At 41.6% G+C, this 27,132-nt stretch overlaps 1 protein-coding gene across 3 annotated transcripts in view; it reads right to left on the bottom strand.

Annotated features, from left to right (window-relative positions):
• Positions 1-27,132, bottom strand: part of zfr (zinc finger RNA binding protein) — a 104,869-nt gene that overhangs the window by 58,878 nt on the left and 18,859 nt on the right. For all 3 annotated transcript variants that reach the window (XR_003984124.1, XM_030417756.1, XM_030417757.1), the window contains exons 5-11: positions 25,915-26,127; positions 11,228-11,481; positions 10,811-11,014; positions 8,932-9,253; positions 8,484-8,677; positions 8,266-8,385; positions 6,597-6,742 (exon numbers count right to left, since the gene is read on the bottom strand). Coding sequence is in view for 2 of the 3 variants with exons in the window: in XM_030417756.1 (XP_030273616.1) it covers positions 6,597-6,742; positions 8,266-8,385; positions 8,484-8,677; positions 8,932-9,253; positions 10,811-11,014; positions 11,228-11,481; positions 25,915-26,127 (1,453 nt within the window). In the remaining variant the exon portion in view is untranslated. The remainder of the gene's footprint in view (positions 1-6,596; positions 6,743-8,265; positions 8,386-8,483; positions 8,678-8,931; positions 9,254-10,810; positions 11,015-11,227; positions 11,482-25,914; positions 26,128-27,132) is intronic.

The raw sequence follows: 27,132 nt of genomic DNA, 5'->3' as shown, positions 1-27,132 counted from the left end.
ATGGTGTCTGCCTTCTTGACTGGCAGTTCAATAGCCCCCCTAGTACTTAAAGTCCAGTACTGGTGGAGAATGTCAGATAGCAGAGATTGGCTGGGTTACAGCCTCAGGCAATGCGTCGGTAGTGAAATCTTATCTGGTTTGATGTCCTGACTGCGATTGGGTAGACTTCATGGCTACAATCAGTGGTGGACAGTGAGTTATTCTGACTTCCTCGATAGACTCATATTTCAGTACATTTGAGAATATTGCAGTAGCTTTGCAGTGGCCAAGGAATGTGTTATGCCATTTTGTTACAGTGCAAGATAACTGGTAAGACTCAGGAGGCCTGTTCAGTTGAGTACAGTCAGTCAGTTTATAAGGTAAAGAGCGCCATCCTTTGTGTGTATGAGCTTGTGCCTGAGGCGTACAGGCGGTGTTTTTGTAACTTTAAAAAGACATTAGACCACTATACAATAACTGGACTTCCGGTTAGGTGAGCATGTGAACGGCAGGGCGATCTTGTGCTCCCACATCTTTACCCTTCTCTTTCATCAACCCCACTAGCCTACAGTAAGACAGTGTACGCCACTTACTTAATATAAACTGGCATGATGTCAAAATAGAGGAAAAACACTAAAAAGGCCATCGAGGGAGAGACCTTATCCTCAACCACATGCAACAACACCTGTGTAGCTAGCATTGCTAGCTTATTGGAGGACCAGAGAGCTAGCATCAGGGCTCGACAGTGCGACTGTTTTGCTCGCATTTGCGAGTTGATTATTTCCAGTGCGAATAGAAAATTACATTCAGTCGCATCAGTGCGACTCCGACAGAAACTGTAGTACATGCACTAGTAGCGTAACATCATGGTGATAGGCCCCGGTGAAAATATTTTTTTTGTGCCCCTAAACACAGGCGCGCGCGCACACACACACGCACAGCACTCGAGAGAACTGCTAATGGGAATGGGATTTTCCCGGTGGGTTGATCAATAAGGCCGTTTTTTATTTTATTTTTTTTATTCATTTATTTATTTATTTATTTATTCTGCTGCGCCTAGATGTTTCTCTGTCGACCCCAAGAGAGTGAGAGATTAGTGAAAAATCAAACAGAGCTTCAGCGTCTGTCCGAGGAGGACAGCAACAAGACCAGGCTGCCTGCTGGAGGGAGGAAGAAGGCAAGCGAGGAGCCTAAGATAAAAATGCGGGAATGAGTTATCAGCAAACGGGCACGCCACAAGAGAGTGTCCCGCAAAATGCAGCAGGTGCTGGTTGGCTGAATCATTTCCTCCACCGCAACAACTTTACTTGCAGGAGGATGCCAGAGAATTCACAGAGAAGCTGGAGAAGTTTGTGACATTTTCATCCCGGATTTTTGTGAGGAAGGAATTAAACGCCTGTCCCACATTGCCGCCTGGTCTGTTAAGTGATTGAAACAAATAAACGCCCTGACTATTATTTGGTATTTTACGGTATGATAACTCTCCCGGCCGGGGAGAGAGACATGCATCACAGTGCTCAGCTGCAGACAGCAGAGAGGTGACGAGACGCGACTCATCATGACTGACAGGCATCAAGGCCACTCAGCGTTACCTTACCTACCCCTGACGGCGTCTGGGCCCCGGTGCAGCTGCACCGGTTGCACCGCCGATACTTGCGCCACTGACATGCACCGTTTTGCTGTTTACGTGAGCACTGAGCAGTATTCTTATTTTTGGCAACCCCCTAACACATTATTTTCAGAAAACAAGAGAGGATGATAAGAAGGAAGACAGAAACGAGAGCGACAAATTAGAAGAAGAGGACGAAGAAGAGGACGGGCGTTAAACGAGGTGGTAGACGAGGGAATGGATGAGCCGGGTCCGTCGGAGAGAAAGGGAGAGGGTGATGCAGGAGTGCTGCCCATATCTGCAGCCCAGTGCGAGAGGGGGTTTTCGGCCCAAAACCGCATTAAGACCCAGACCCAAAGAGCCAGTTATAACATTAAAAATGTGTCTACAGGGTTAGGATTAGGCTAAATAAGTACTTTATTTGTTTGAAAATGATGTTTTTACCAAAATTGCTGAATTTTCATTGTGCTACTAAAAAATGTTGTGTGCTACTAAATTTTTCAGCATGGTAGAACAGTGCTACTTGGAAAAAAGCTTAGCGTCAAGCCCTGGCTAGCATATCCTCTGACTTCAAACTCTGTTCCGGCTTTAGAAGCGAAACTGAACTGTACACAGGCTGTGGTGACCGAGCACGGCCAATGGATTGACTAGCTGGAGGCTGGCGCTGAACAACAGGATCAAACAGATTAAGGCACTAGAGGACAGGTGTGCGATGCTAGCCGAGAGCAACGCTAGGCTAAAGGTGAAGACGGCAGACTTTGAAAGCCGCAGCTACAGAAACAACATCAGGATAAACGGATTCCCGGAGTCTATTGAAGGTCCGCGACAGACAACATTTTTTGCGAACCTCTTCGTTGAATTACTTGGACAACAGACTGTCTCGTCACCCCCTGAACAAGACCGAGCACACTGCATGCTCACTGCCAAGCCACAGCCAGTGACGCGGCCGTGGCCGGTAATAATTCGTCTCCACCGGTTCCAGACAAAGGAGATGATTGTACAGGAAGCCTGCAAGAGACAAGGCAGCCTCCAATAACAAGGACTGCTGGTGCATATCTACAAAGACTACGCTCCGGAGGTCCTCGAGCAACTAGCCAAGTACCTTGACACCATGTCAACACTGTACAATCTGTGCCTCAGAGTGTCTCTCCTATTCCCGGCCTGACTACAGATTACGCTGGCAAACGGAGCAAAAAAGAGGTTGAAGTGGCCAATTATCAGCAGAGACCGGATGTTGAAGCTGACTAATAAACTCCAGCTGGACCGACAACAGGCTGCACTAACTGCACTGTCTAGCCTTTTCCAGGGCTGGACCCACTTCGATTTGCCAGGGATTTCAGATCCTGGGCCCGCACGCAACTGAGACAATCTTCAGCAGGTGAGCTCCCGGATAGCTCGGGGCTACCTGGCAGCCAATTGGTGGCCCAGTGGGTGACTTTTCATTACCTTTCAGGGACAGAAACAATGAAGACGCTGGACCAGAGACACGGTAAACTGAGTCGGTAATGTAGTCAGACACTTTAAGGCCCCCACACACCACCAGACTCAAACCAACAGCAAACCGCCTTTATCCGACCACTCCGTTGCCTCTCATCTGACCTGTTCGGCAGAGAAGTTGCATTGAAACATACCGCCTCGACGGCTGCCAATTACACAGTAGCATGTACACTCTGCGCTTGCGCGAGATCAGGTGGCGCTAGTCTTGTGCCAGTAATCCAAAACAAGAAAACAGGAAATTACGGAACAGTGTGCATAGAAAAACAAAGCGCACACCATAGAGTTCAGCGGCACACACAGAGCTGTGTGCTGATTTGCTATCACACCGCCAATCAGAATGGTAATACAGCTAGCACACAACCAATCAGAGTATCCAATGGCTCAGACGGCCAACAGCCAACGTTTTCAGACTGTTGAATTGGAGCAGACGCTGTCCACGCGGTCCCAATAGCTTCCAATGCAGCTGAACACACCAAACAGTTTTGTTCCCGAACTCGTCTGTGTCTCCAAAAAAGCTTCAGACGGCCAACGGTTGGCTCGGTGTGTTTCAGGCTTTAAGTTGTTCAGCTCATCTCCTTTTTCCCTTGAATTGCCGAAATTTTCTGTTCCAGTATCGTTTTCTGCTTGGCTGTGTGCCTATATATACACAATTTAGATAATGGTGAAATGTGTCCCATGACAGACTGTTTCATACACTGTTAAGATGACAATTCGAAGCTTGTGGCACCAACAAATATATAAAAATAGGGTGAAGTTGAAGATGAAGTTGCCTTGACCCTAGACGATGATGATAAAAAATCTACTGATCTGATCTGCCTGCTAAATAAAGACTCTTTGAAAATACCAAGCAATTATTGACAATTCTCGCCTGGGCCCCATGTTCCACTTTAGAACCAAAATCACCCCTCATAGTAGGATAATATGGGATGAATTGTTACAGCCCTGTGAGTATTTCAGTGTTTGTTATTTGTGTCAGTGTTGTTCCTACATGTTACACTGCTATAAAAAAAGACTACAGTTTAGGCGAAAATTGTGGAAAAATAGTTGTTGTGGACAGTTTGAAGAGCCCATGTGACCTTTGTTTTTTTTAGACAAGCCCTAAACAAGCCCTTTAAATGAAAGCTATGAATCTACCCTTTAAAATGCTACCAAACATGCCCTCAAAAAGGTGAATAAAGCTCTGAAAATTTAGGATATGCACCTGCGCCTCAAGGCCTATTTATTGTACGGGGTGTTTAACTTCATGTGCTGCCAACTGTCACAAAGCTACCACTTAGGATGTGTTATCATACCAAAATATCATCTATGGACATGTACCATTTCAAAGAATGTTACTAGGTTTTGCCACCTTGAGTGGTACAGAAAAGTCAAATTTTGGCCTATGGCCCATGGACTAAGAGTGCGTGACATCATCACTAGAGTGAGAGCAGCTAGAAAAATTGCAGAAAAAATTCTCTTCAGCTTGATTTGGATCCCACATCTTTTACTTCACATAAACAATATATGCATAGAAATGTAGGAAATCGTGTTGGCTTTCAGCTGATGGTCTTATTTCAGATGTAAGACTTACAGTTTTGGATGTGGAAGCCCCAGAGCGACAAGCACTCCAACAACTCCCCCATAAGCAGCAATGTTAATTTTGAGGCTAAATTTCTGGAGGAGAGCAGACGGTACCCGTTTTGTCTCTCACTCTGGTGCCCTCATTTTTTCACTATACAGAAATAAAAAAAGACATCACAGAGTTCAGCAATGTCTCTTGTGACTCAATATATAAATATTCTGGTGATAACTATTACATTTTTATTTTTAAACGGCAGGAGTTCGGGAGGCTTTTTCCACTCAGTCTTATGGGGACATTTTCGTCTTTGGCTCTGTTGCTGCTCCAGCATATGTGCAGCCAGAGAAACTGTGCACCTTTTTAAGCTCTTTCAGCCATGTTACTTTCCAGCTTTTCAGCTTTTTCAAATATTAATCTTTATGCCTTTTCAGCATCTTCGTAGATTCAGCCTTATGTTCAGCTGGGAAAACTTTTCAGCTTTCAAACTGTTCACCTTTTTGAGCTGTTTCAGCCCTCTTACTTTTCAGCTTCACTGCCTGAATATGCATGTTATTTCATCCCAGCAGGAGCAAGCCACCAAATTATCAACAGAACGACTTCGTCAACGCAAGGTGTTGCATGAACAAGCCCCGACATCAGCATGCCACAAAGTTGCGAAAAGCGTTATCCTACGTCATACCTGCTGGACGTGGTGGTGCCGTCTATTTAAATCCTTTGCCGTAAAGCATCAAGCCCTTGTAACTTCAACATACAATTCCTCATCTACACCAAATCTCTAAGGAATGTAGAGGGAGTCGCCCTGAATATATCTGTGCATTAAAATTGTGTCATATCCATAGCACCATCCACTGGACACAGAAAGTCAGAGAAATATCATGCAATTTACTTGACATTTGCAGCTTGCTTTCTACACAACATCACATGCAAGTAACAGGTGAGCGTGCCCCCACGACTGCGCCACAGCCCGACACACGCGGCCTTGAGGGCCCGTTCATCGCTGCTTGCAGCTTTAATTTGGTCTTGTCTTGCCTTATAACGTTTCTGGACTCAAGTACAGGCTACAACAAAGAGGTTTCTGGGATTTGACATTGACTTTACTTGTCTTTCATTTTATTTGGGGAATATATCAAAAGGATCTGCATAACAGGGACAGATATTTATTAAAAATCCTCATGGCAGCAAGTAAAAAAGTAATAACTAGATGCTGGCTTCTTAGAGAACCTCCCACCCTGAACCAATGGAAAAGTATGATAAATGACAAACACAGAATGGAACGTATAACTTTCATTTTGAGATTACCGAAGGAAAAGGGGAAAGATTACTGGGCTACATTGGGTTACATATTTAGCTGATGCAGAGCGTGACGGTTGAAACTGTTTTAAACATAGCTGTGAACGAAAGTGTATCATCCTGTGGCGAAGATTTAGGTGTATGGTTCAATGGGACTGAATGTATGTACATGACTTGATGTTTGTGTTATGAAAAGGAATAAAGAATGATAATAGCTTTAGTGCTCCTGTTTTTCCTGTTCTACTCTACAGGATGGATGAACGCCATTCTTTCAAAAGGATATTCCCTCAATGGATTTGCCTATTAAAACCCTCAGTCATCGAAGTTCTGGTAAACAAGAAGTGCCTAGTCAAAAATTAATGACTGAACTTGCTATAGAAATGCTTCTTTAGCTCAGATTTAACTGGTGGACAGTCCCAGGTGTTTAATCCCTACAGCGTCATTTACACCTATGGGTTTTGTGGCTGCTTTCTACAGTTTTGTTCCTTCCTCTGTTATATAATGTAAAAGTTTTAATGTTTTTAAAGTCGTTCTTACCTTTAACATATGCTCCTGAGGCAGTATTTTTCAACAGCCCAAGATGGTGTAGATGCACGTATTATTATCTATATACCACTTCATTCTTTCATAAGGACCATTCATAAGAAAACACCATGACCACACCTCATTTCCATTCTCCAGCGCTCCTCCTCCTCTCTTCTTCTCCAGTACTCCTCTTTCTGCATCTGCTTCCTCATCTTCTCTTCCTGTATCTTTCTGGCTCGTATGCTGGGTTTGACCTCCACCTGCAGATCTGGGTTCACCTTTTTCTAAAAAAAAAAAAAAACACAATTTCACAGTGTAAAAGAGAATATGGAAATATGAAAACTGTCCACAATAGGGTTCTCAACCTGCCAGCCCCCATTTAAATAAGTCGTCTATTACCAAAAAAGATTTTCACAGTTAAAAAGTGATGTGCATACAGATGTATTTAATTGGTTAGTTCAGTGCAAGGTTTTAATAAGTAATTAAATAGTATGGAAAAATTTTGAATCGAATCATATAAAAATGCATCCAAACATCTGTTTACATTTTGTATTATTATGTTAATAATAGCCATAAAAAACTGAATTATCTGAAATATTCCACTTTCCTATAGTACCCTAACGCAATTTTTATTTATTTATTTATTTATTTGATTAGGACAATGCATATTAATTAACATATCAAAGAGCATCAACAATATGTAAATATGCCAGAGTTAGCATAACTGCTAAATTTCATCTGTCGTCCTAAGGCAGGTATTACAAAACATACAAACAATGCACCATGACCCCCAAAAAAATAAATTAATTAATTAAAAAAAAGGGGAAAGAGGGAGAGAGAGAAAGAAAACATGTAGAAATTTTACACAAAATAAATCCTGATTCACATAAAGGTTAAAGTCCATACAAAAGGAAAAAAAGACGAAGAGGTTACCCATATGAGAGCAGGTCTGGCTTGTTTTCAACTACTGTTTAAGGGTCTTTTTAAAGGTGGTGTAATTGTCACAGTTTCGGACATGAGCTGGCAGTGTGTTCCAAGACTGTGTTCCTCTGATGGATACCACCATTTGGCCAAATTTAGTCCTGCGCCGTTGTACATCACAGTCTCCTCTACTCAGTGCTCTGGTGTTTACTCTGGAATGTTTTTTCTTTATAAAGGCCTGTAATAGTGGGGGGGGCTAGTCCATTCAAAACCTTAAAGATGAGGCAGACATCCAAAAACAACTGGTAGCTATCAAAGTCCAAGATTTTGTACTTATTAATAATTTTACAATAATGGTAATGTATAGGTTTTTTGTCAAGAGTTTTAAGTGTTCTCTTGAAGAGAGACTTGATTGATTTTAGAGTACTCTCTGATGTATGTGACCATGTTGTGTAACAGTAAGAAATATGGGTAAGTATCATTGCATGCATATAGGTCTTTGCTGTCTGCATGGTCAGGAAAGGTCTTATATGTTTGAAGTTTGATAAATTAAATTTTATTGTATTTGTGACTTTTTTAGCATGTTGCTTAAAGGTAAGATTAGAATCAAAGATTACCCCAAGGTACTTAAAGTGCTCAACCACAAGAAGTCTCTCTCCACCCACCAGGACTGACTAAAGTGGCCCCCTTACAAGATGACAACACCAGCAGTGGCCCCAAGCTCATTTAGAGTTTGAGACCCCTGGTCTGACTTCATAAAGATGATTCACTACTCAAATGTGCTCTTTAAGAGCAAAAATGAGTCACTTTCAGAACTCCAATTGCCTTCTCTGAGACACCTGATAAAACACACTAACAAGTCAAGTGGTGCAAGTCAACTACAAACCTTGTATTGCAGGCGATGCCGCCGACCTTTCAGATGCATTTCCTTTGCATTTGGATCATTGAAACTACATTCACATAGCTTGCAATGGAAGCGGATGACTTTTCCTTCATCGTTTCGGACCTACCAAAGAGTTCCACATATAAGACTCAAGATTTAAAAGTATTTCTGCTAAGTACGTGTAGCTTGGCTCCAGCCCATGCATATGTGTCAAAACTTACTTCCTCAACGTAGTCATGCCCGACAGGCTGGACATCACTCTGCAGTGCAGCCAGGGCTGATGTGGACAGAGAGTCTGAAATGTCAGTTTTGGAGTCTTGATTACCTAAAGAGGGAATTGTAGGCTTAGGAGCCTCCACTTTGGTGTCTGCTCTGGTCTCGTCCATCTTCACCGTGGTCTGCAATTTATTTCCCCCTGCAAATATTCAGTAACGATACTTACATATTCAGACAAAGTGAGAAAAAAACATTCCATACAACTTATTTTGTCTGACACACTAAAACAGTCACAAGGCTGAGTCTCTGATGAATGGAATCATCTTTCAATATTTCTTCTGATAAGGGATTTTTACTTTTGCAAAACTTGAAATTTCACGAAAAAGGTGAGTAGACAGTAGGTCCAACCAAACACGAAGCTAGACACTGCACCCATAACATGCTCTTACTAACCAACAAAATTGATCTTTGGGGCGTTGACTTTTTTCCCAGTTGATACAGAGTTGGCAGCAGACAGGCTGCTGGCCAATGGGTTCTTCCCACCTGTCACACCACTGCTGACTATGTTGACAGGTTTCAGGTAGGGGGGGCTGGAGCTGTTTGCAGGAGAGGAGGACGAGGCAGCCATACACAGAGAATTGGTGGCACTGGAACTATTCAGGTTAGCTGTGGTGGTCTTGCTTGGGGCAGCTGTGGTGGAGGATAATGTCTGAGTGACCATGCTGGGCTCAGTAGAGGGAATGGGCTTACCAAGTTTGGTATGAAGCTTCACAACCTGGAGAGGAGAATTCAGAGGACAGACAGAATATTTTCAGCAGGTCTGACGTTTCCATTTAAAGACGCCTACAGACTGAGACTGTGGTGATCCCCAAAGCTTATTGCAAGCAACACTGTACGACGTGGATCTAATAAACTTGGGCAAGACTTCTAGTTTGTATATTGTACAATGATAAAACCTACTGAATCGTAGGCTGCAACACAAGTCAAGAGTCCAACATCATCAGCATGCATGCATCATAGAGGTGTATGAATTGTGACTCATTCGAATCTTTAACCCGGGTCATTAAAATAACCTGTGAGTCGTGAATCTCCAGTATCATTAACTCAAATCATTTGAGTCCTACTATAATCAAATCTAAATTGATAAATAACGTCACGCAGAGCCGTATACATAGCAAGCCCGTAGCCCATTAGTCCTGGGCTTGCTACGAGCATGCTACGAGCCACTAGCTACGAGCTTGCTACAAGCTACTAGCTTGCTACAAGCTTGCAACTAGCTACGAGTGTTTCCCGCATCGGCTTGCAGGCTAGCTTGCGAGCTTCGATGCCAGAAACACAGCTGACTCGTAGCTTGCGAGCCTCGATGCTGGTAGCAAGCTCGTAGCTAGTAGCGCACTGTTGGAAACACCGCCGACTTGTTATAGCACTAGCTTGTGAGCCACGATGCCAGAAACGCCCGCAACTCAGTCAGAGCAGGATAGCGCAAACAGCTGGCCACGTTCTGAATGAGTAGCAGACGAGCGAGTGAAGTCTCTTCCTTGAGTCTGCGTGAAAAGCACATCCCTGTCATTGTACAACAGAAGCCATTCTTCCACCTCTGAAATAACATAATGTTACACAATGTTCTGCTGGTAGCCTAGGCTACTGTAGGTTTAGTGTATAGATGTAGCATTAAAAGATGAAATTACATAGATCGATCTTTGGAAAATAAAATAATTCATATATAAATATTATATATAAATATTAAGTAGTATATTGTAAGTAGGCTGTTATTATCTCTATTTGGGAACTTTATCCATTTACACCGTTCGTACCTCAGTACTCTATTATTTATTTGTTTTATTTTGTTTCATCTTATTTTATTTTGTTTTAGTATCTCTTTTATTTTTCCAATCATGTACATAATGTTTTATTGCATTGTGTTTTTTTACCATGTTAGTGGTTAAGAGACAATGGGCTAGGACTGAGTTTCCATGGTGATTAGACAATACTGACTCAAGTGACTCACACAACCCGGTTCAATTTAGTGAGTGACTCATAATGATTGAATCCTTAAGAGGAACTGTATTTACCAGCTCTAATGCATCATCCATCTTAATTAAATGCTGCATTCCAATTGTTTGTTTGGCAGATGTAGGTCTTAGCACTTGTCAGGATCCTGTTTCCATGACATTAAAGAAGAAAAAGTGTATTGATGGTGCATGTATGGATAAAAGCTATACACCTAAAACATTATGGCAACAATTACATCAAATTATAAAAAAAAGAAAAAATTGGGATATCAGTCAACTGAAGATAAAATCAAAGTCAAAGTCAATCAACTTATCCATACCTTCTGGTGCTTGGCTCCACGGATATGGGCAGCATACGCATCAGCGCCAGTGCAGGAAACATCGCAAAGTTCACAGCGGAGCTGGTTCTGAGCATTGCGGGCCAATACTCCTCCACCACTTCCACTGCTACTGTTGCTCTGGGAAACCTTCAGCGCTGCTTCTTTCTTCTTGTGCTTCTGGCCTTCAAGATGCTCCTTGTAAGTCTTATGCATTCAATGTTTGGGGGTAGACAGAGCCATTAGAAACACTGGATGACATGCATTTGTTTGGGATACTAAAAGTCATAGAGTGACAAATTCATTGGACTACACATCAAAAAACATCTATATTTATCCAAGGGTTTCTCTTAACTATGCTGAGCAAAATAAAAAGGTAACCATGTTATGATTAACCCATTTCTGATATATTTAACTCACCTGTGGGCCAGCACAGCTGATCTTACAGACATCACAATAGTGGATCTGAGGGGGTTTGGGTGGCTGCTTGGGTCGAAGCTGCTTACTCTGAAAGGGGGGTTTCTTGGTAAAAGTGTTTCCAGTCCATGCTGCCGTCGCTGCTACAGCTGCCACTGCCTGCTTCTGTTGCTGCTGTTGCTGCTGCTGCTGCTGCTGCTGGTAGTAGCTGGAGGCAGCTGAGTAAACTGCTGCCTCATAGCCAGAGTACGAGGTTCCTGGAAAAATATAAAGCAAGGCTTACTTATAACCTACTCACTGCTCACTTATCTCATAGCTATTAGAAAAGGTTTTGTAAGCTAGACACGACACACTTCAGAATATTATCTTAAACTGAATTTGTTTTTTGTATTTACTTTTTATCAAAGGTTTATTTATAACCCAATTCCTAGTTGTATAGTAAAATAATATTCTTTTAAAATTGTATTTTTTTATTTAAAATTCATATTTGGACCTTTTAGCTTTTTTAAATTTTAACTATGACCAAAAATATCCTCTATACATGGGGTGCTCTGAGCTCTCTGAAAGTACAAGTGAATCTGTCAACCATCTCTGACAAAATGTACAAACACATCTATATTTATAGCTAAACAATTATGGAAGCAAATTTGTACCATAATTCAAATTAAAATGCATTTACAGAAATGCTTTTTCATTTTCAGAATGTAGCTGCATTTTTTGACTCATAAATAAAATTAGTAATAAATCATCTAAATTGCATTTTCATTTTCTTCTTCAAGACTGTTCATTTTGTAACTTAATTCAAATGGTAAAGAAAAGGACATTTAAGATTTCATATTCAAAAGATGGCCCAGCAAATAGGTACCAAAATTCAATTTGAAATGTCAAATTTGAAAATTAAAATGCATTAGCAGAAATGCTTTTTCATTTCAAAGTCAGAGCAGCATTTTTTGACTCATAAATAAAATTAGTAATAAATCATCCAGATTGCATTTTCATTTTCTTCTTCAAAACTGCTCATTTTGTTACACAAAGACAAAGAAAACTGCTTATTCGTTTTGAAGCCCTCCCCCTGCAAAAAAAGGTCCAAAATTCAATTTGAATTCGCAATCCCAAGCGGCGCAGGAGAGTGACGTCAGCGGCCTCTCTCCTTCTTCTTCAGCCCCCAGTCTGACCGACCGTGCTACGCATCTACTTTAGGGGGCGGCGGTGTGCTTATTCGACACTGGAGCAAGAAAAGGGACAAGAGGAGAGTGAAGGCTGTGTTGGTAGCATAGACTGTGGTACATGTTTTCAGAAACAACGGGGAAATCACCACCATGTCCAGTTCTGTACTGCGGTCAAACCAGCCATGGTTCGCGTTTGCTTGGTTAAATCAGCCGCACATTTTTTTTCCAGTGCGAAATTCTCTAACATTTACGGTGATCGTAATGAAGCCGCTCTGAAGAGCTGCTGGCAGTGAGGGTGGGTCAGACTGCAGACTCACAGTCAGACCCATGAAACACACACGGTTATTTACAGTCAGTATTCCCGGTAATAAACTGAAGGTATCAGCGCTGGACCGTACGTCGACGTCGCCCCCCTATTTGGATGTGGCAGCTCAGCCCCGTGAACTAATACAAGTCAATGGAGTGAACTTTATAAAGCTCCTTCTACAAACTGCTATAAGCTAACGTCTCTCTCTCTCCCACACCCACGCACCTGCAGCGGGTCACAAAATCACCAGCCGCTTTATAGCCTGGAGCCCCGCCTTTCCGAAAACCCCGCTGTTCCGAACATAGACTTCAATTCATCGTAATGGCGGGGTTTCCCTTTTTTTCAAAGACCCCGCTATTCCGAAAAGTCTATTGGGGAAACCTCTCCATTCCGAAACCCCCCCACTCCGAACAGACACAATCAGAAAGGAAACGGAGGCTGCGCATTTATCCTTTTTTCCTTTGTGGGTTCAAACGGATCATGTGGCTGATTAACCGCAAAACAAGCCTACTTCATATTAATGACATAACGCTCATTATGCTTCAGCTGGACAAATGGCTATGTTGAATTGAAATTATTTTATCATGCTAAATATCCAAAATTGTATGAAAATTGCTCCAATGCGTTATACCGATCTTCGTGCATATTCAGACACAGCCTGATATGGGTTCTGAGCAAAGGAATGTCTGTTTTCTCCCCCGGTCTGTTGTCAGCAGGAGCGGGGGCTGCAGGCTCACGCCTGGGTGAAGTGGGCTCAAGCCAGAGTTCAGCCAGGAGAGAAAAAATGTGTATTTCTTTTGCTCTGTGGGAGATCTCCTACAACAGAGTGGATGAGAAAGCAAGGAGGACAGATCTGCCCAGCAAACATCAGAACGCAGAGTGCAGCCTACTTTGTCTGTCACCTGGTTCAGCACCCTGGACAGCTGCCTGCGTAACTGGATGTGGGAATTTGATGAATTTGAAGCCGCAACATTTGGTTTAGAAACGTCATATATAATAACATTGTTTCGAGTCGTAAACAGTTCTGTAAGTGGAAGAAATAAGAATCAATTAGGCTATTAGTGTTAGTCCTTCTTCATATAAAGTTGTGTTACAGTCGCACAGCTGGAGACAAGAGAGACAATGAATGATATCCCGCGAAATGATGTGCGGTCAATATGACTGCTTATGGCTGAAATAGGTAAAACAAATCACATTTTCTTTTCCTTTTGTGTAATTTATATAAAAACTATTCTCAATTAAAATACAGACACTTTTAGAAAAATGGTTAGAAGTCTGTAATGTTTGCATTTTGTTTACATCGCAGATTGATAACTTAATTGTGATAATGTTCAAAGTTATTATTATTATTATTATTATTATTATTATTTCACATAAACACACACACAGCAAGTATAATGGTACTGTGCTAGGTATTCTTTTCATGGTTCTTGGAGCAATATTGTTGTTGTGGCATTCAAGCCAATAAAGCGAATTTGAAATGAATTGAATTAATAAACCTTTAGATTCTTGCTAAGTGTTGTGTTTACAAATGAGCAATACATCCAGATTTCTTGAGATTTGTATTGTCAATGGGAATTTAAATTTAAATGTCAGGCGATGTTTTCTTCATGGAAATTATTTTTTGGGCAAACAATTATAAGAGAGAGAGGGAGCGCGGACGGGGGATCCGTTGTGTGACAGCGGAGTGGAGGGTCAGCAGCTGGATTTTGCACGCACGGTCAGTAGTATTAGTAGGTGTTTGAGGTTTATTACGTTTGCGGACATTATTACATTCAATGTAATGGACATTATTACATTCAATGTAATAATGTAACAGCCTTTGCGTGCGCACAGTTTGCGTGTGTAGGCCCGTGGTCATGATAATCCGTCTATAGCTATAAGAGATGGATACACAATCAATTTCATGTAGTTTTTATTGAATCAAAAATACATAGGTAGCCTATTGTCTTCTCCTCTGCTTTTTTTTTTTCAACGACAAACTGAGCAGCACTGCTCAATCCACTCATACATTGTTAACCTTCCACAAAGACAAGTTATGTTAAAACGAACGACCAGAGGGGTCATTCCCCGGCAGATCGCACCCATGGGCCACAGTTTATTTCAGAATTGTGCGAGTGCGGCTGGAAGTGGGGATTTCAGCACCACGGATAGCACGTGTGAAAAGATTAGACAAACGTTTAAATGTGTTTGCTGCAAGCAAAAATATACTACATAATAAATGAAGGTAGTGACATAGGCCTATTAGCAATAAAAAACAATGAGTTGTGTGAGTGCAGCCGGCAGTGTTTGATGTAGGAAGTAATGTAAACTTGAAAATCAATTTCGGAACAGCGGTGTTTTGAGGGGGGTGTTTCGGAATGGTGGGGTTTGGCAATGGTGGTTTGTCGGAATATCAGGCTGTCCCCCCTGGGGGGTTGTTTTGTTGTTTTGTGTTGGTTGTTGTTGTTGTTTGTGGTTTTGTTGTGCCACGCGCCGCCCCGTTGCCAGATGATTTCGTGTACTACACACGGTATTTGGCTAAGTCATAATTTTGCCAAGACTAAAGCTTTTGTGCATTAACTTCTACCAGTGTTTCCCCCCCTAACTCTGCTTTACTCTGCCTCCAACGACCTCCCATGCCGCGGCTGAGTCGAGACCCCGCTCCAGCTCCACCCGCCCGGCGCTCCACCCAGTGCCGACAGGACTGCCAGCTCTCCGGCGCCCCGGAGCGTGGCTTCCCCGTGCACACCTCCTCCTACTCTGACTTTGTCCTTGTTACAATAAACACTCCTTGCATCCAGCTACAGCCTCCTGTCCGCTTCTGGGTCTCACCTGTGCTGAAGACACCTAACATTAACAGATCAAAACAGAGTAAACGGCAGCTATCCGATATCAGATCCACGCTCCTGCCTGCCCCAGCCAGCCCCCACACACCGGCCTGTCGCCTGCGCAGCCGCCTGGGAGGGGACAGGAGAGACCCCGGCGCTGCTGCAGAGGAGCCATGGACTGCGATGACTCTGAGCAGCATGTGAATTACAATATAATCTATTTCTCGCATTTCCCCCGATGATCTGAATAAGTTGCTAAATTTGTCGCTGCAGTAAATGGATCCAAATAAACCTCCACCAAAAAGCCACAAATAATGCTCAGAACAGCACCAAACTTCAGCAACAGTACAAATATGGTCTCAGCACATAGTCTGGGGCATCTAACCTCCGCTAGCTTAGCTGGATTTCTATTGGGAAGCTAAAAACAGATTTCAACTCTCCTCCATCAGCTTCCGGGTCGGGGAAGTCCCGACACGACGATTATCGAGTGCGGTTGGAAATGCTCAATTCCGTTCTTTTCTCTGTCTGCGCTCAATAATAATTGTTATAAACTGGCAGGTAAGACACATATGAACTTTGATTGCTTTTCCATGGAGTCATAATGATACATTTTCATCCATGAGCCGCGGAACTCTACTGCACTCGGTAATCGAGTCGTTGGGACTTCCCGTCAACAGGAAGCTGCTGCAGAAGAGTGGTAAATTTTGTCAGCTTTTCAGTAGAAATCCAGCTAAGCTAGTGGAGTTTTAATGCCCCAGACTATGTGCTGAAACCCTATTTGTACTGTTGCGGAAGTTTGGTGCTGTTCTGAGCATTATTTGTGGCTTTTTGGTGGCGGTTTATATTTGGATCCAGCCAGCTGGCAGATGATACAGCTTTACTTCTTAAGGAGGCCTCTCAAGTGTAAGTTGCAGTCAAAACTATCCAGTCCTTCTCCAAAGCATCTGGGCTCCATCTTAATCTTAACAAATGTGGACTGTTACCATTAAATAAATGTACAGTGTCCTCAATTTTTCACATTCCAGTGAGAGAATCTGTCACATATCTTGGTGTTCAGGTTGTTAAAGATAGAAAGCTGAGAGGCCCTTCAAATTTGACTCCAATTACTGAAAAAAACCCAAAAGTCCACAACCACTTGCTAAAAAGAGACTTGTCCCTGAAGGGCAGAGTTCTGCTCACTAAGGCAGAAGGAATTTCACGACTAACCTATGCTGCTCAGTCATTGTCTGAATAATTCCATATGTAAATCTGTTGATAAGATGCTCAGCAACTTCTTATGGAAAAACAAAACACACTACATACGAAAATCTGTTGCTTTATATGAATATGACAAAAGGTGGACTAAACTTTATAGACTTCAGCTCTCTCAATAATACGTTTAAAATAAACTGGATCAAACAATATCTTAAAAATCCAACCTCTATTTGGAACTTTATCCCTCACCATGTCTTTTCCCATCTAGGTGGCCTTAAATTCATTCTGCTCTGTAATTATAATATTCAGAAAATCCCGCTTAAACTCTCCAACTTCCATCAGCAGGTACTTTAAGCATGGACGCTGATTTACAAGCACAATTTTTCCCCACGGAGATGCCATGTGTGGAATAACTAATATTTTGTACAAGAATAAGTCACTATTTTATGACAAATGGTTCAACAATGGTATTCTTTTGGTGAGTCAGTTATTTAATAGTAGGGGACTTCTGTACAACTACTCAATATATGTACCTATATACCGCCCAATACAATATACCTGTAACTCCTAAAGAATTTTCTATAGTTTTTGATGCGATCCCATCTGGTTTATGCATATTATTTAAGAATGCTGACCACTCTCCACCCCTGTCATTGTCACCTTCTGATCCAATGGAAACTTCATTAGGTAAACTATGCTTTTCTCTTAATAGGAGGTATGAATTCGAGAGTGAGAGCCTTGTTTCAGGGGGATTTGGTTTCTGCTCCTACAGCAACATTTTACTGGAGCAATTTTGTTAGTAATATCAATTAGAAAAAAGTCTGGTCATCGCCACAGAAGTTTCTTCTAACTAATAAGGTGAAAAAAGGATGAAAAGGTGAAAAGCTGTGGAGTAAGAGGGTTGAAAGAGATTAAAAAAGGCGAAAAAAGCTGTAGAGTAAGAGGGCCGAAAAAGCTTAAAATGGCTGCACATACGCTGGAGCAGGAGCAACCATGGAGCAAGCCAACAAGATTTCCTACATTTCTATGCATATATTGTCTATGTAAAGTAAAGGATGTTGGTTCCAAATCAAGCTGAAGAGAATTCTTTCCCCAGATTTTCCAGCTGCTCTCCACTCTAGCGATGATGTTACCCACTCTAGCTCACGCAATACACACCCATTAAAAAATAAGACGGGCTAAAAATCCTTAAATCTGAAACTGCGATTTTTTTCAAAACTGTACAAGATTTTTAAAAACTGAATACATCGCCAATAGTTCAAGGTCTTGTGACTCGTTTAAAGTTGGAATGGTGTCTCTAGCTCAAAGCATGAGGAACAAGAAGAGGTTGAAAGGCGATGAGTTTTGCAGAGGATTTGAAGATTTTCCCATTTGCTTTAATGTTAAATTTCCTTTGAAAAAGCTGAATTTCTGAAAAAGTTGAAAAGTTAAAAAGCTGAAAAGCACAAGGCTGAACATTTTAATAGTTGAACGGTTTCTATAGCTGAAGGTATGCTAAAGTTGTGGCAGAATGAAATTTGAAAAAAATCCCCATAAAGGATGAACGGGAAAAAAAATGGCAGAAAAAGCTGAATATTTCCAAAAGTATGAAAGATTGAAAAGCCAAAAATAATAGTCATCATGTCCTTAAAAAGCTGAACATTGTGATAGTTGAATGGTTTCTGTAGCTCAAGATTTGCCAGAGAAGAAGTGAGCCAAAAAAAATATGGAGGAAAAATAAATGCCTTTAGCATTCACACCAATAAGAAATTCCAGAAGAACAGTAGTGTGAATGCTCATTAGCATTCACACCAATAAATTCCTGAAGAACAATTAAAGAATTCCGTAACAGAAGAACATGTTTTGTGAATGCCTCCTGTATACACAATCATTAAATATGTAAGAGTCATAGGCAGGGCTTGATGCTAAGCTTTTTTCCCCAAGTAGCACTGTGCTACCATGCTGAAAAATTTAGTAGCACACAACATTTTTTTAGTAGCACAATGAAAATTCAGCAATTTTGGTAAAAACGTCATTTTCAAACAAATAAAGTACTTATTTAGCCTAATCCCTTAATCCTGCCTTAACAAAAACCAGGAAAGACAAACAATGCAAATGTGTGTATGAAAATATAACATTTATTACAACCAACCAGGAAAGTTCATTAATTCATTAAGTCCAGGTCCAGCTAAAACCATTTAATCTGGAAGAATGTCCCTGCTCCAGCAGTCAACATAGTTTGGTCTCCTGACCCGCTTGGAGCTAAGCCACCTCTCTACGGCTGGACTTGGGTCATAGCTCTCCAGTGGAGGCCCCTCGAGGCTGATGCGCATCAGGTCCTCTGTTGTGGACACGGCCAGGCTGCTTCGTGTGGAGGTCTTCTAGCTTCACAGCTACAGTGCCCCGGATGCCTCCCAGTGTCCAACATAACGTTTTTTTCTTACTGGCCCATTTGGTGGGAGGGATCATTATACCTAGCTGAACCACCGCGACGGCGTAATGTATTGTTAAGTATGTCGGCAGTTTCCGGCGAAGGATCATTTTTTAAAGGCACCTGTAATAACCACACCCTGACATGTAAATGTGACATCTGTCTTGATTCATTTAATTTAACTTAAAATATGGACAACTGACTGCATAATATATGAATCAGAAAAAGAAATGCTTTACAGCAGCTCCCATTCAAAGTCAAGAATATGCAGAAAATTAGTAGTAATAATAATAATAATAATAATAATAATAATAATAATAATAATAATAATAATAATAATAAACTATTTATATGCTGCATATTTATAATAGAAGCCTATGGCAACTGTACTTTTTACCATTAAATGTTATTTTATACATTATCATATTCTATAATGTTCTGTCATGGAGTACATCACTTCACTGCTAACAGAAAAGAAAGCAGCTCACTGCCAGTTGCAGCTTCTTATCGTGATCTGCAGTCTATGTTAACTTTTTGTCATGAATCATGATTGTTATTATTAGTACCCATCAAAAATCACAGTTACATGTCAGGATGTGGTTATTATAGACATATTCAATATTTAACTGTCATGTATCATCACAGTAACAGCGTTACATACATTAGCAGCTGTAAACATGTAAAAACATTATAAAACACATCATGTGGTCCACTTTAAACGCTGGGTGGAGGTGTATATTTTGGTAAATAACCGCCGGTTCCAAATAAATGCAGAGTCTAATTTATTTTGAAAAAACATCAAGGAAGAAGACGTGACCACTGACACTGCACGTTTTTCCTCTTCGCCTTTTTCACGTGTTGTGCCCAGAAGGATGCCAGAGAATTCACAGAGAAGCTGGCGAAGTTCGTGACATTTTCATCCCGGATTTTTGTGAGGAGCGAATTAAACGCCTGTCCCAAATAAACGCCTGGTCTGTTAAGTGATTGAAACAAATAAACGGCCGGCTATTGTTTGGTATTTTACGGTAGTTCCCGCATCATCAGCACGAGCGGAACAATAAATCTAACACAGCAAGAGAGGCGGGACTTAAGGCAGAACAGCCAATCATCAGCCGGTCAGTCCCAAAGCCGGTGTCATGTTTGAAGCAGCAACAGGAGAGGGAGGGGGAGAGGAGGCAGCTGCAGCAAGCGCAGACTAGAGCGGCCAGAGAAACTGAGTGACTGTAGTGAAGCCTTTGTGCAAAACTGCGGATAAACGGCAGAAAAGGTGTGGGTGTTTACTGCTCAGTGCTCACGTAAACAGCAAAACGGTGCATGTACTACAGTTTCTGTCGGAGTCGCACTGATGCGACTGAATGTAATTTTCTATTCGCACTGGAAATAATCAACTCGCAAATGCGAGCAAAACAGTCGCACTGTTGAGCCCTGATAGGTGTGATCGGCAAAGGACAAAAAAGCTGGAAAATATACGGCTCCACTATGTCTCTCTTTACATTTATTTTGTCCCGTTGTCAGCTTCAGCTAAGACAGAAATAGTTCGCCCTACACGTTCAAAACTCTAAGAACAGTCAGTGTTTCCCCTAGATTTTTTTGTAGCAGCGGTGCTCTGAGTCGGTAACCAGCAACACTAGGGGGGTCTGGGGACATGCCACCCCGGAAGAAAATTTTGAAAAATAACCCTTTAAATGGTGACTACTGGTGAGATTTTTTTATTTATTTTTTATTCATTTTCAGAATCAGAAACTAAGACATGAGACAAAATAGTATAGAAGCTGACAATGCTGGGCGCGCAGGTGGTCGAGTGGTAAGAGCGCATGCCACATACGCAGCTGACCCTGGTACGATTCCGGCCGGAGGGCCTTTGCTGCATGTCACATCCCCCTCCTCTCCCATATTTCCTATCTGTCGACTGCTTAATAAAGGTGTCTATGCCAGAAAAAATCTTTAAAAAAAAAGAAGCTGACAATGCTGCTTGAAAATATGTTAACTTCTTGAGCATTAGATAACTTTTTTACCATTATTTTCTTCATTATTATAGATTGTTTATGGAAACAGAATCTGTTTCAGAAGTCAGTGGGTCACATGACATGACAGTTATTGAGAAAAAAGTTTCTGCATAGTAATATTCATTTAAAATAGAGGAAGCACTAAAATACAATAACGATAGCCGTGTTTCATTCGTCCACTTTACTAATACAATGTGCTGCTGGATTGGAGTCACATAACATGGAAGATATCGAAAAAACAATGCAATTATTTTGTTTTATGCCAAGTAATTTAATGACGGTCCCTAAATCAGTCTCCACTCATTCAGCGAGGCTCTGAGACGTGAGCTGACTGTCCTCCTGCTGCTAACACTGGGTGAACCTCAGTAAAGTCACGGCTGGACCCGAGTGAATATCTGCCAAATATCCAACCTGAAACTAACTTCACCCCAGTTCGATGAGTCGCCTGTTGCAGCCTTTGAATAGGATGACGAGGATTTCAGTCACTCAACTTAAACGGTGACTTGTAGAAATTAAACAAATAGCAGTAATGACAATAATAATCAATTTCAAGATAACTTAGGGTGTAGTGCTTTCACTGTGTGCAACTTAAATTTGCCATTCGCCCGTGATATTAAACCTACAAAAATCACGTCTTTTTTTTTTGCAGCGGTGGCACTGAAAATCCAGCAGTAGAATGCATATAGAGGAAACACTGACACATCAGATAACCTTCCGCAACGTTTGCAGGCTCTTTGGTGGAGCTCTGCTTTCAATGAAGTTCCGTCGTGACAAATGAATGGACTACTTGCAGAGTGACATGAAGACATGAATCAGAGGCACAAAAAACGTTGACAGCAGTGGCCGGTCATTATGTTTACCAATACCCGACCTGTGGCTTGCGCAGCACCCCCCCGCCCAACAAAAAAAAAAAACGGATTTGCATGATTTACGAGAGTCTCATTTTCAGGTCGGAAAATCCGAATTTATCCGGAAGAATCACACCCCTGAAGAGTAGAAACAAAAATCTTTCCCAAGATCTATTTAAGGTGCATCACTTACAGTTACAGCTCTCTCCCAGCTGATTGCCTTCAGCTGAACTGCTAGCCAGTTCCCAGCCACTGGGTGTGTGTCTAGATTTCACTACAAACACGGCCATCCATTCAATTGGTGGATGTTACTACGAGATGTTGCTTCCCTCACAAAAGAAAATATACACAGCATAGATAATAAATAAATAAACCACGTTCTTCTACCCATTACACCACCTGCCAAATATTACACATTTTTCACACGACATTTAAAAAAAAAAAAAAAAAAAGCTTTACTTAGTGTTATCCCTACTGGTTACTTTGCTGTACTTACTTTATTTATATCAATGTTCTAAAGTTGTAGCAAGGTTATATTATTACATGTTAAGCCCCCAGCAGTATATACAGTTAGATTTTGATGCTAGTGTAAGAGTGCCCCAGCACTCCATTGAAAATGAGCTTGCCCAAAAATGAAAAATACGGTAAATCATGCCCCTTTGGTCGCAATTATGCTTCTACACAAAGGTTTGACTCATATACATTCACAAAAAAAGCCTAGGTTGCATATTGGCGAGAGTTTTGCTTTAACCAGATTTGTAGCGCACTGTCCTGGGACCAGGGTCTCTGTCAAGGCCCCCACACAAGGCCCATACTCAAACCAACAGCCAACTGCCTTTATCCGGCCACTCTGTTGCCTCTCGTCTCACCCGTTCAGCAGAGAAGTTGCATTGAACACACCGCTTCAACGTGCTGCCAGCTCCACAGTAGCGTGTAGGTTCCGCGCTTGCGCAAGATCCAGTAAGTGGGTGGCGCTACATGAAAACAGGAAGCACACACAGTATTCCGCCCCTCCCACACACCACGCTAATTCGCTAGCGTACCGCCAATCAGAATGGTCATACAGCTAACATACAACCAATCAGACAATCCAATGGCTCAAACGGCCGACAGCCAACCTTCTCAGACTTTGCATGTTGAATCGTAGCAGACAACATCCGCACAGCTCCGAAAGCTTCCAACGCAGCTGAACACACCGAACAGATTTGTTCCCGACCTCGTTGGAGTGTCCCCACATGCTTCAGATGTCCAACAGTTGGGCCAGTGTGTTACTGCCTCAAGTGTGCCTGCAGGCAGAGAGCTGCCCTGCCCATCACACTGATGACAGCCTCACGAGAAAGACACAGAATGGACAAGATGAAGTGTAGACCTTAACAGCTAAATTTTAAAAAATCCATCATTAAGGCAGCTTCCTACAGAATTTTTTCTTTTTTTTGCCTTTTTTTAAATCAGCATGACATTTCCACTCACATTCTTCATTCACTCTGCAGCTTGCTCGACCACTGCTGCTCTGTCCCCCTCTGGGGCCATCCACCTGGAAACACTTGTGTCTAAACACACGTTTTGGATCGTTTTGATGGCTGGTCCAAATGGATCCTGTAAACGCAGTGCCTGTAAAATGCACTTTTGAAAACCTGGGCTCAGGGTGGAAAAACCCGAAAACGCTGCCCTTGAGTTCTTGTTTGGACAGCGAATCTGCAACTTTGCGTTTGATGACGCCATTAGGGCTGCAGCTATCGATTCTTTTTGTAATCGATTAATCTAGCACTTTATTGATCGATTAATCGAGTAATCGAATAATTTTTTTTTTGCGTTTTTAATAAAACCAAAACAAATAATGCATAACGAAAATGATGTGGCTATAAAATGATCAAGCATTTCTCAAAAAAACAGAGGTATTCATTCCAACTCCAACATTTGGCTCCAAAACTAAGCCCATTTATTAAGTGCCAGTGCCAATAATTAAACAACAGTACAGTTAAATCAACTTACTGTAAAACATGTATAACATGAAAAACTGTGAATACAAACTTAAATAGTAAAGGCCATTTGGCCTTGGTTTTGTTTTCTTCATACAACATTACAAAAAAAGGATTGCACCTTCTGCAAATTACCCACCTGAGAACAAAGAATGAATATAAAATATCTAGCCAAACAGGTACACAATGTGTACAATTTATAAAAAAATAAATGTAAATAAAACAATTATAAATAAATGTAAATAAAACAATTATAAATAAATAAAATAAATAAATTATAAATAAGACTTTTTCAGTCTTCAGTCCCCAAATCCATGATAATCACACTAATCCGCCAATCACAAGGAGGCAAATACACTGTGTGGGAAGACTAGGGTCCTACCTACTCCACATCATACGTGTCCTCCTGGAACCAAAACTTATCCTGAACTGTCAGGAATCATTTCAAAGTGACACAGACACATTGGATTAGCCGTTGGAGGTGGTGTAATGCACTCAAACAGAGTTTATAAATCACAAAACAGCCAATGTAGCACGTAATTCATTCTTTCATGTATAAAGTGATGTTTATTTTTGCTCTTCTTCGGCGGCTGTTTCAGTGAGTTTTGGGCGCAGAGTGATGAGACATATACCGTTGAAATTTGTAGAGTCCCAGCTTTCATATGACATGCTGTATGTAGCATTAGCATGAAGTAGCGTAATCGCTAACGCCGATTTTTCGGACATGCGCCATTAGCGTGTTTTTTCTACGTGCTCCTTTAGTTGCTTGGTGTCGGAATTGAGTTTCGATTAGGTGAAAATGATTATCATGAGCGTTTAGCCGAGCTTCTTCCCGTTAAGTTGGTGTGCTGCATTAATATGTTGCTACATGGTTAGCATGCTCGCATGTATAATGCAACATGCGCAGCTCGGGTTGAAGAGGTTAAAAACATCAAAGCTAAACATCATATCTAGTCAAACCGCATCACGACATCACTACAAATACAGAGCTAAATTGTGCCAGCCAGCTAAATTCAAAATGTATGACGCGCTGGTGTGCTTCCTGAACAACGGTCCGTGTGGAACAATCAGATCCCTGCGCGTATAGTGCGCGTCATAGGAATTTAACGATGCTTCAAGGCAGAGTTTTTGCCTCGAGGAATTTTTATAATCGAGTTAATCGAGTAACTCGATGGATCGTTTCAGCCCTAGACGCCATCGTCCCATCCCTCGACCTCTAACCTTCGACCTCTCACCCCCGCGACATCTCATAACAACAACAACAACAACGGCTGACTACATGCTTGTGTTCGTGCCGCAGAAGATATTGAACCCGTCTCGCCTTGTAGTTGAGTGTGAGTCACAGCAGCAGTTCGACCTCATTATCGGTCCACACAAACGATTCTGGTTTCCTTGCACTAGCCATTTTCGACTTCTTGTTGTATTCAGTTTCTCCTTCTACTGTCTGTTTGTATACAGTGTGCAAGCTTTATTGCGCATGTGCCATCTCTTCTCCGTTTATGGTGAATTTCAAGCGCCACCTATAGGCCTGGAATGTGAACTATAGCGTGTTGAGTTGTTCACAATGGATCCATTTGAACGCAAATATTTTTGAAACAATGCCAAGGAAGACTAGGAAAAAAAAGATTGCTTTGGTACGTGTGGACATGGCCTCTGTTTGTGAGTTAATTCCAACTTCTAATTGTGTTTTAATAAACGGTGACCGACAAGTCCTGCATAGTGTACCTCTAAATTAAGGTCCCTCTCTCGTTTCCATCTTTGCTATACTTATTATTCCAGTAAAGAATCTTGCAATTATGTTTTATTCCAATTTTCCCACAGATGTTGGGCAAATGCATTACAGAAATATAATGACTGACTTACCTGGATAAACATGAGCAATGGTGAAGACCAAAATCAAAAATCAATTTCTAACACCAATGTTTTGCACCATTTCAGTAAGCAGTTAATTCCATGTCAAAGCTTACCAGAGTAGGTGACAGCATTTGTGCTGTAGGTTGGGCTTTGGGAATATGAAGGGACCACAGATGCAGCAGCGGGCTGGACAGTGGAGGTCACAGGGTAGATGGAGAAAGTGGATGAGGCTGGGCTGGGAGCAGCTGGCTTTATCACAGTCACTTGTCGAGTCTGCTGGCTCTGGGTGTATGATGTTACCCCCTGGCTATATCCTGGTTTGGGGGCTAGAAAAGACAAAAGTGGAGGTACTCATCAAGTTAACCCATGAACAAGGCTTCAATATCTTTTGGATCAAATGTTTAGACACTTATGATGGCATGTTTCTGTGGATGTACATATAATCCCAACAAATTCAGAGAATCAGATCCCATTTTGATACTATGTATGGTCTGCAACAGCCATCCAACATATTTATATACCAGTATTGGTGAGAGCAAGACTGCAGGAGGAGATCTATGTCTTAGTTATGCATCTCTCCATAAAAGCCAGGAATGTCCGTCTGTCTCAAATATCTCTGCAGATCAGGATCAGACTGACCGGAGATTTTCAACACGGCTGCTGCGTGGTTTAAGGGTGTGCAACGTCGGATGCCATATAAATCGTGTTGATAGGCCAAGTAAAATCGGACTTATAATAAATAATGTCCACAACGTTTTTCGTGAACATTGCCTTCACGTTTGCTGCGTGTCAAAACGGGCTTCTCTCACGAAAGTGTCCGCAAGCAGGAAGTGTTTGCAAGCGAAAAAAAACCTGTGCTACTCCTGTAGTGTAAAATAACCATAGTAAGTAGATAGTGGTCAGTATAAAATAACCACAGTTAGTAAATAGTGACTAATGGTAACTGATGATAACTGTTATAATGATAAAAGTAAGAAACAAAGGGTAACAAGTGTGAAAGAGTTTCTGAAACATACTACTGGGCACCAGCTGACTGAAAAGTGCATCTACTGTTTAAAGTTGCTATAGTCAGATGATGTCAAGTGTGAAAATGTAACCACAAATCTAAGAATTACATCATATAACCAAATATGTAACACTATCATTATGTTTAAAAATGCAGTGCCAAGAGTGGTCAGATATAATGGGATATATCAAGGAGGGGAGTGAATTATCAAAAACCTGAAGGCCTCAAGGCCAGAGTTTCTAATAGCCGGTGACAGCGGCACAGAGAAAGCCCCAATGTAAAAAAACAAAGCGAGGCGAGGTGCAACTGGTCGACATTCAGTTCT

Source organism: Sparus aurata, chromosome 5, assembly GCF_900880675.1.
Source record: "Sparus aurata chromosome 5, fSpaAur1.1, whole genome shotgun sequence".
Lineage (NCBI taxonomy): Eukaryota > Metazoa > Chordata > Actinopteri > Spariformes > Sparidae > Sparus > Sparus aurata.
The sequence above is the reverse complement of the archived record's forward strand: the minus strand, read 5'-3'. Positions and strand labels throughout refer to the sequence as shown.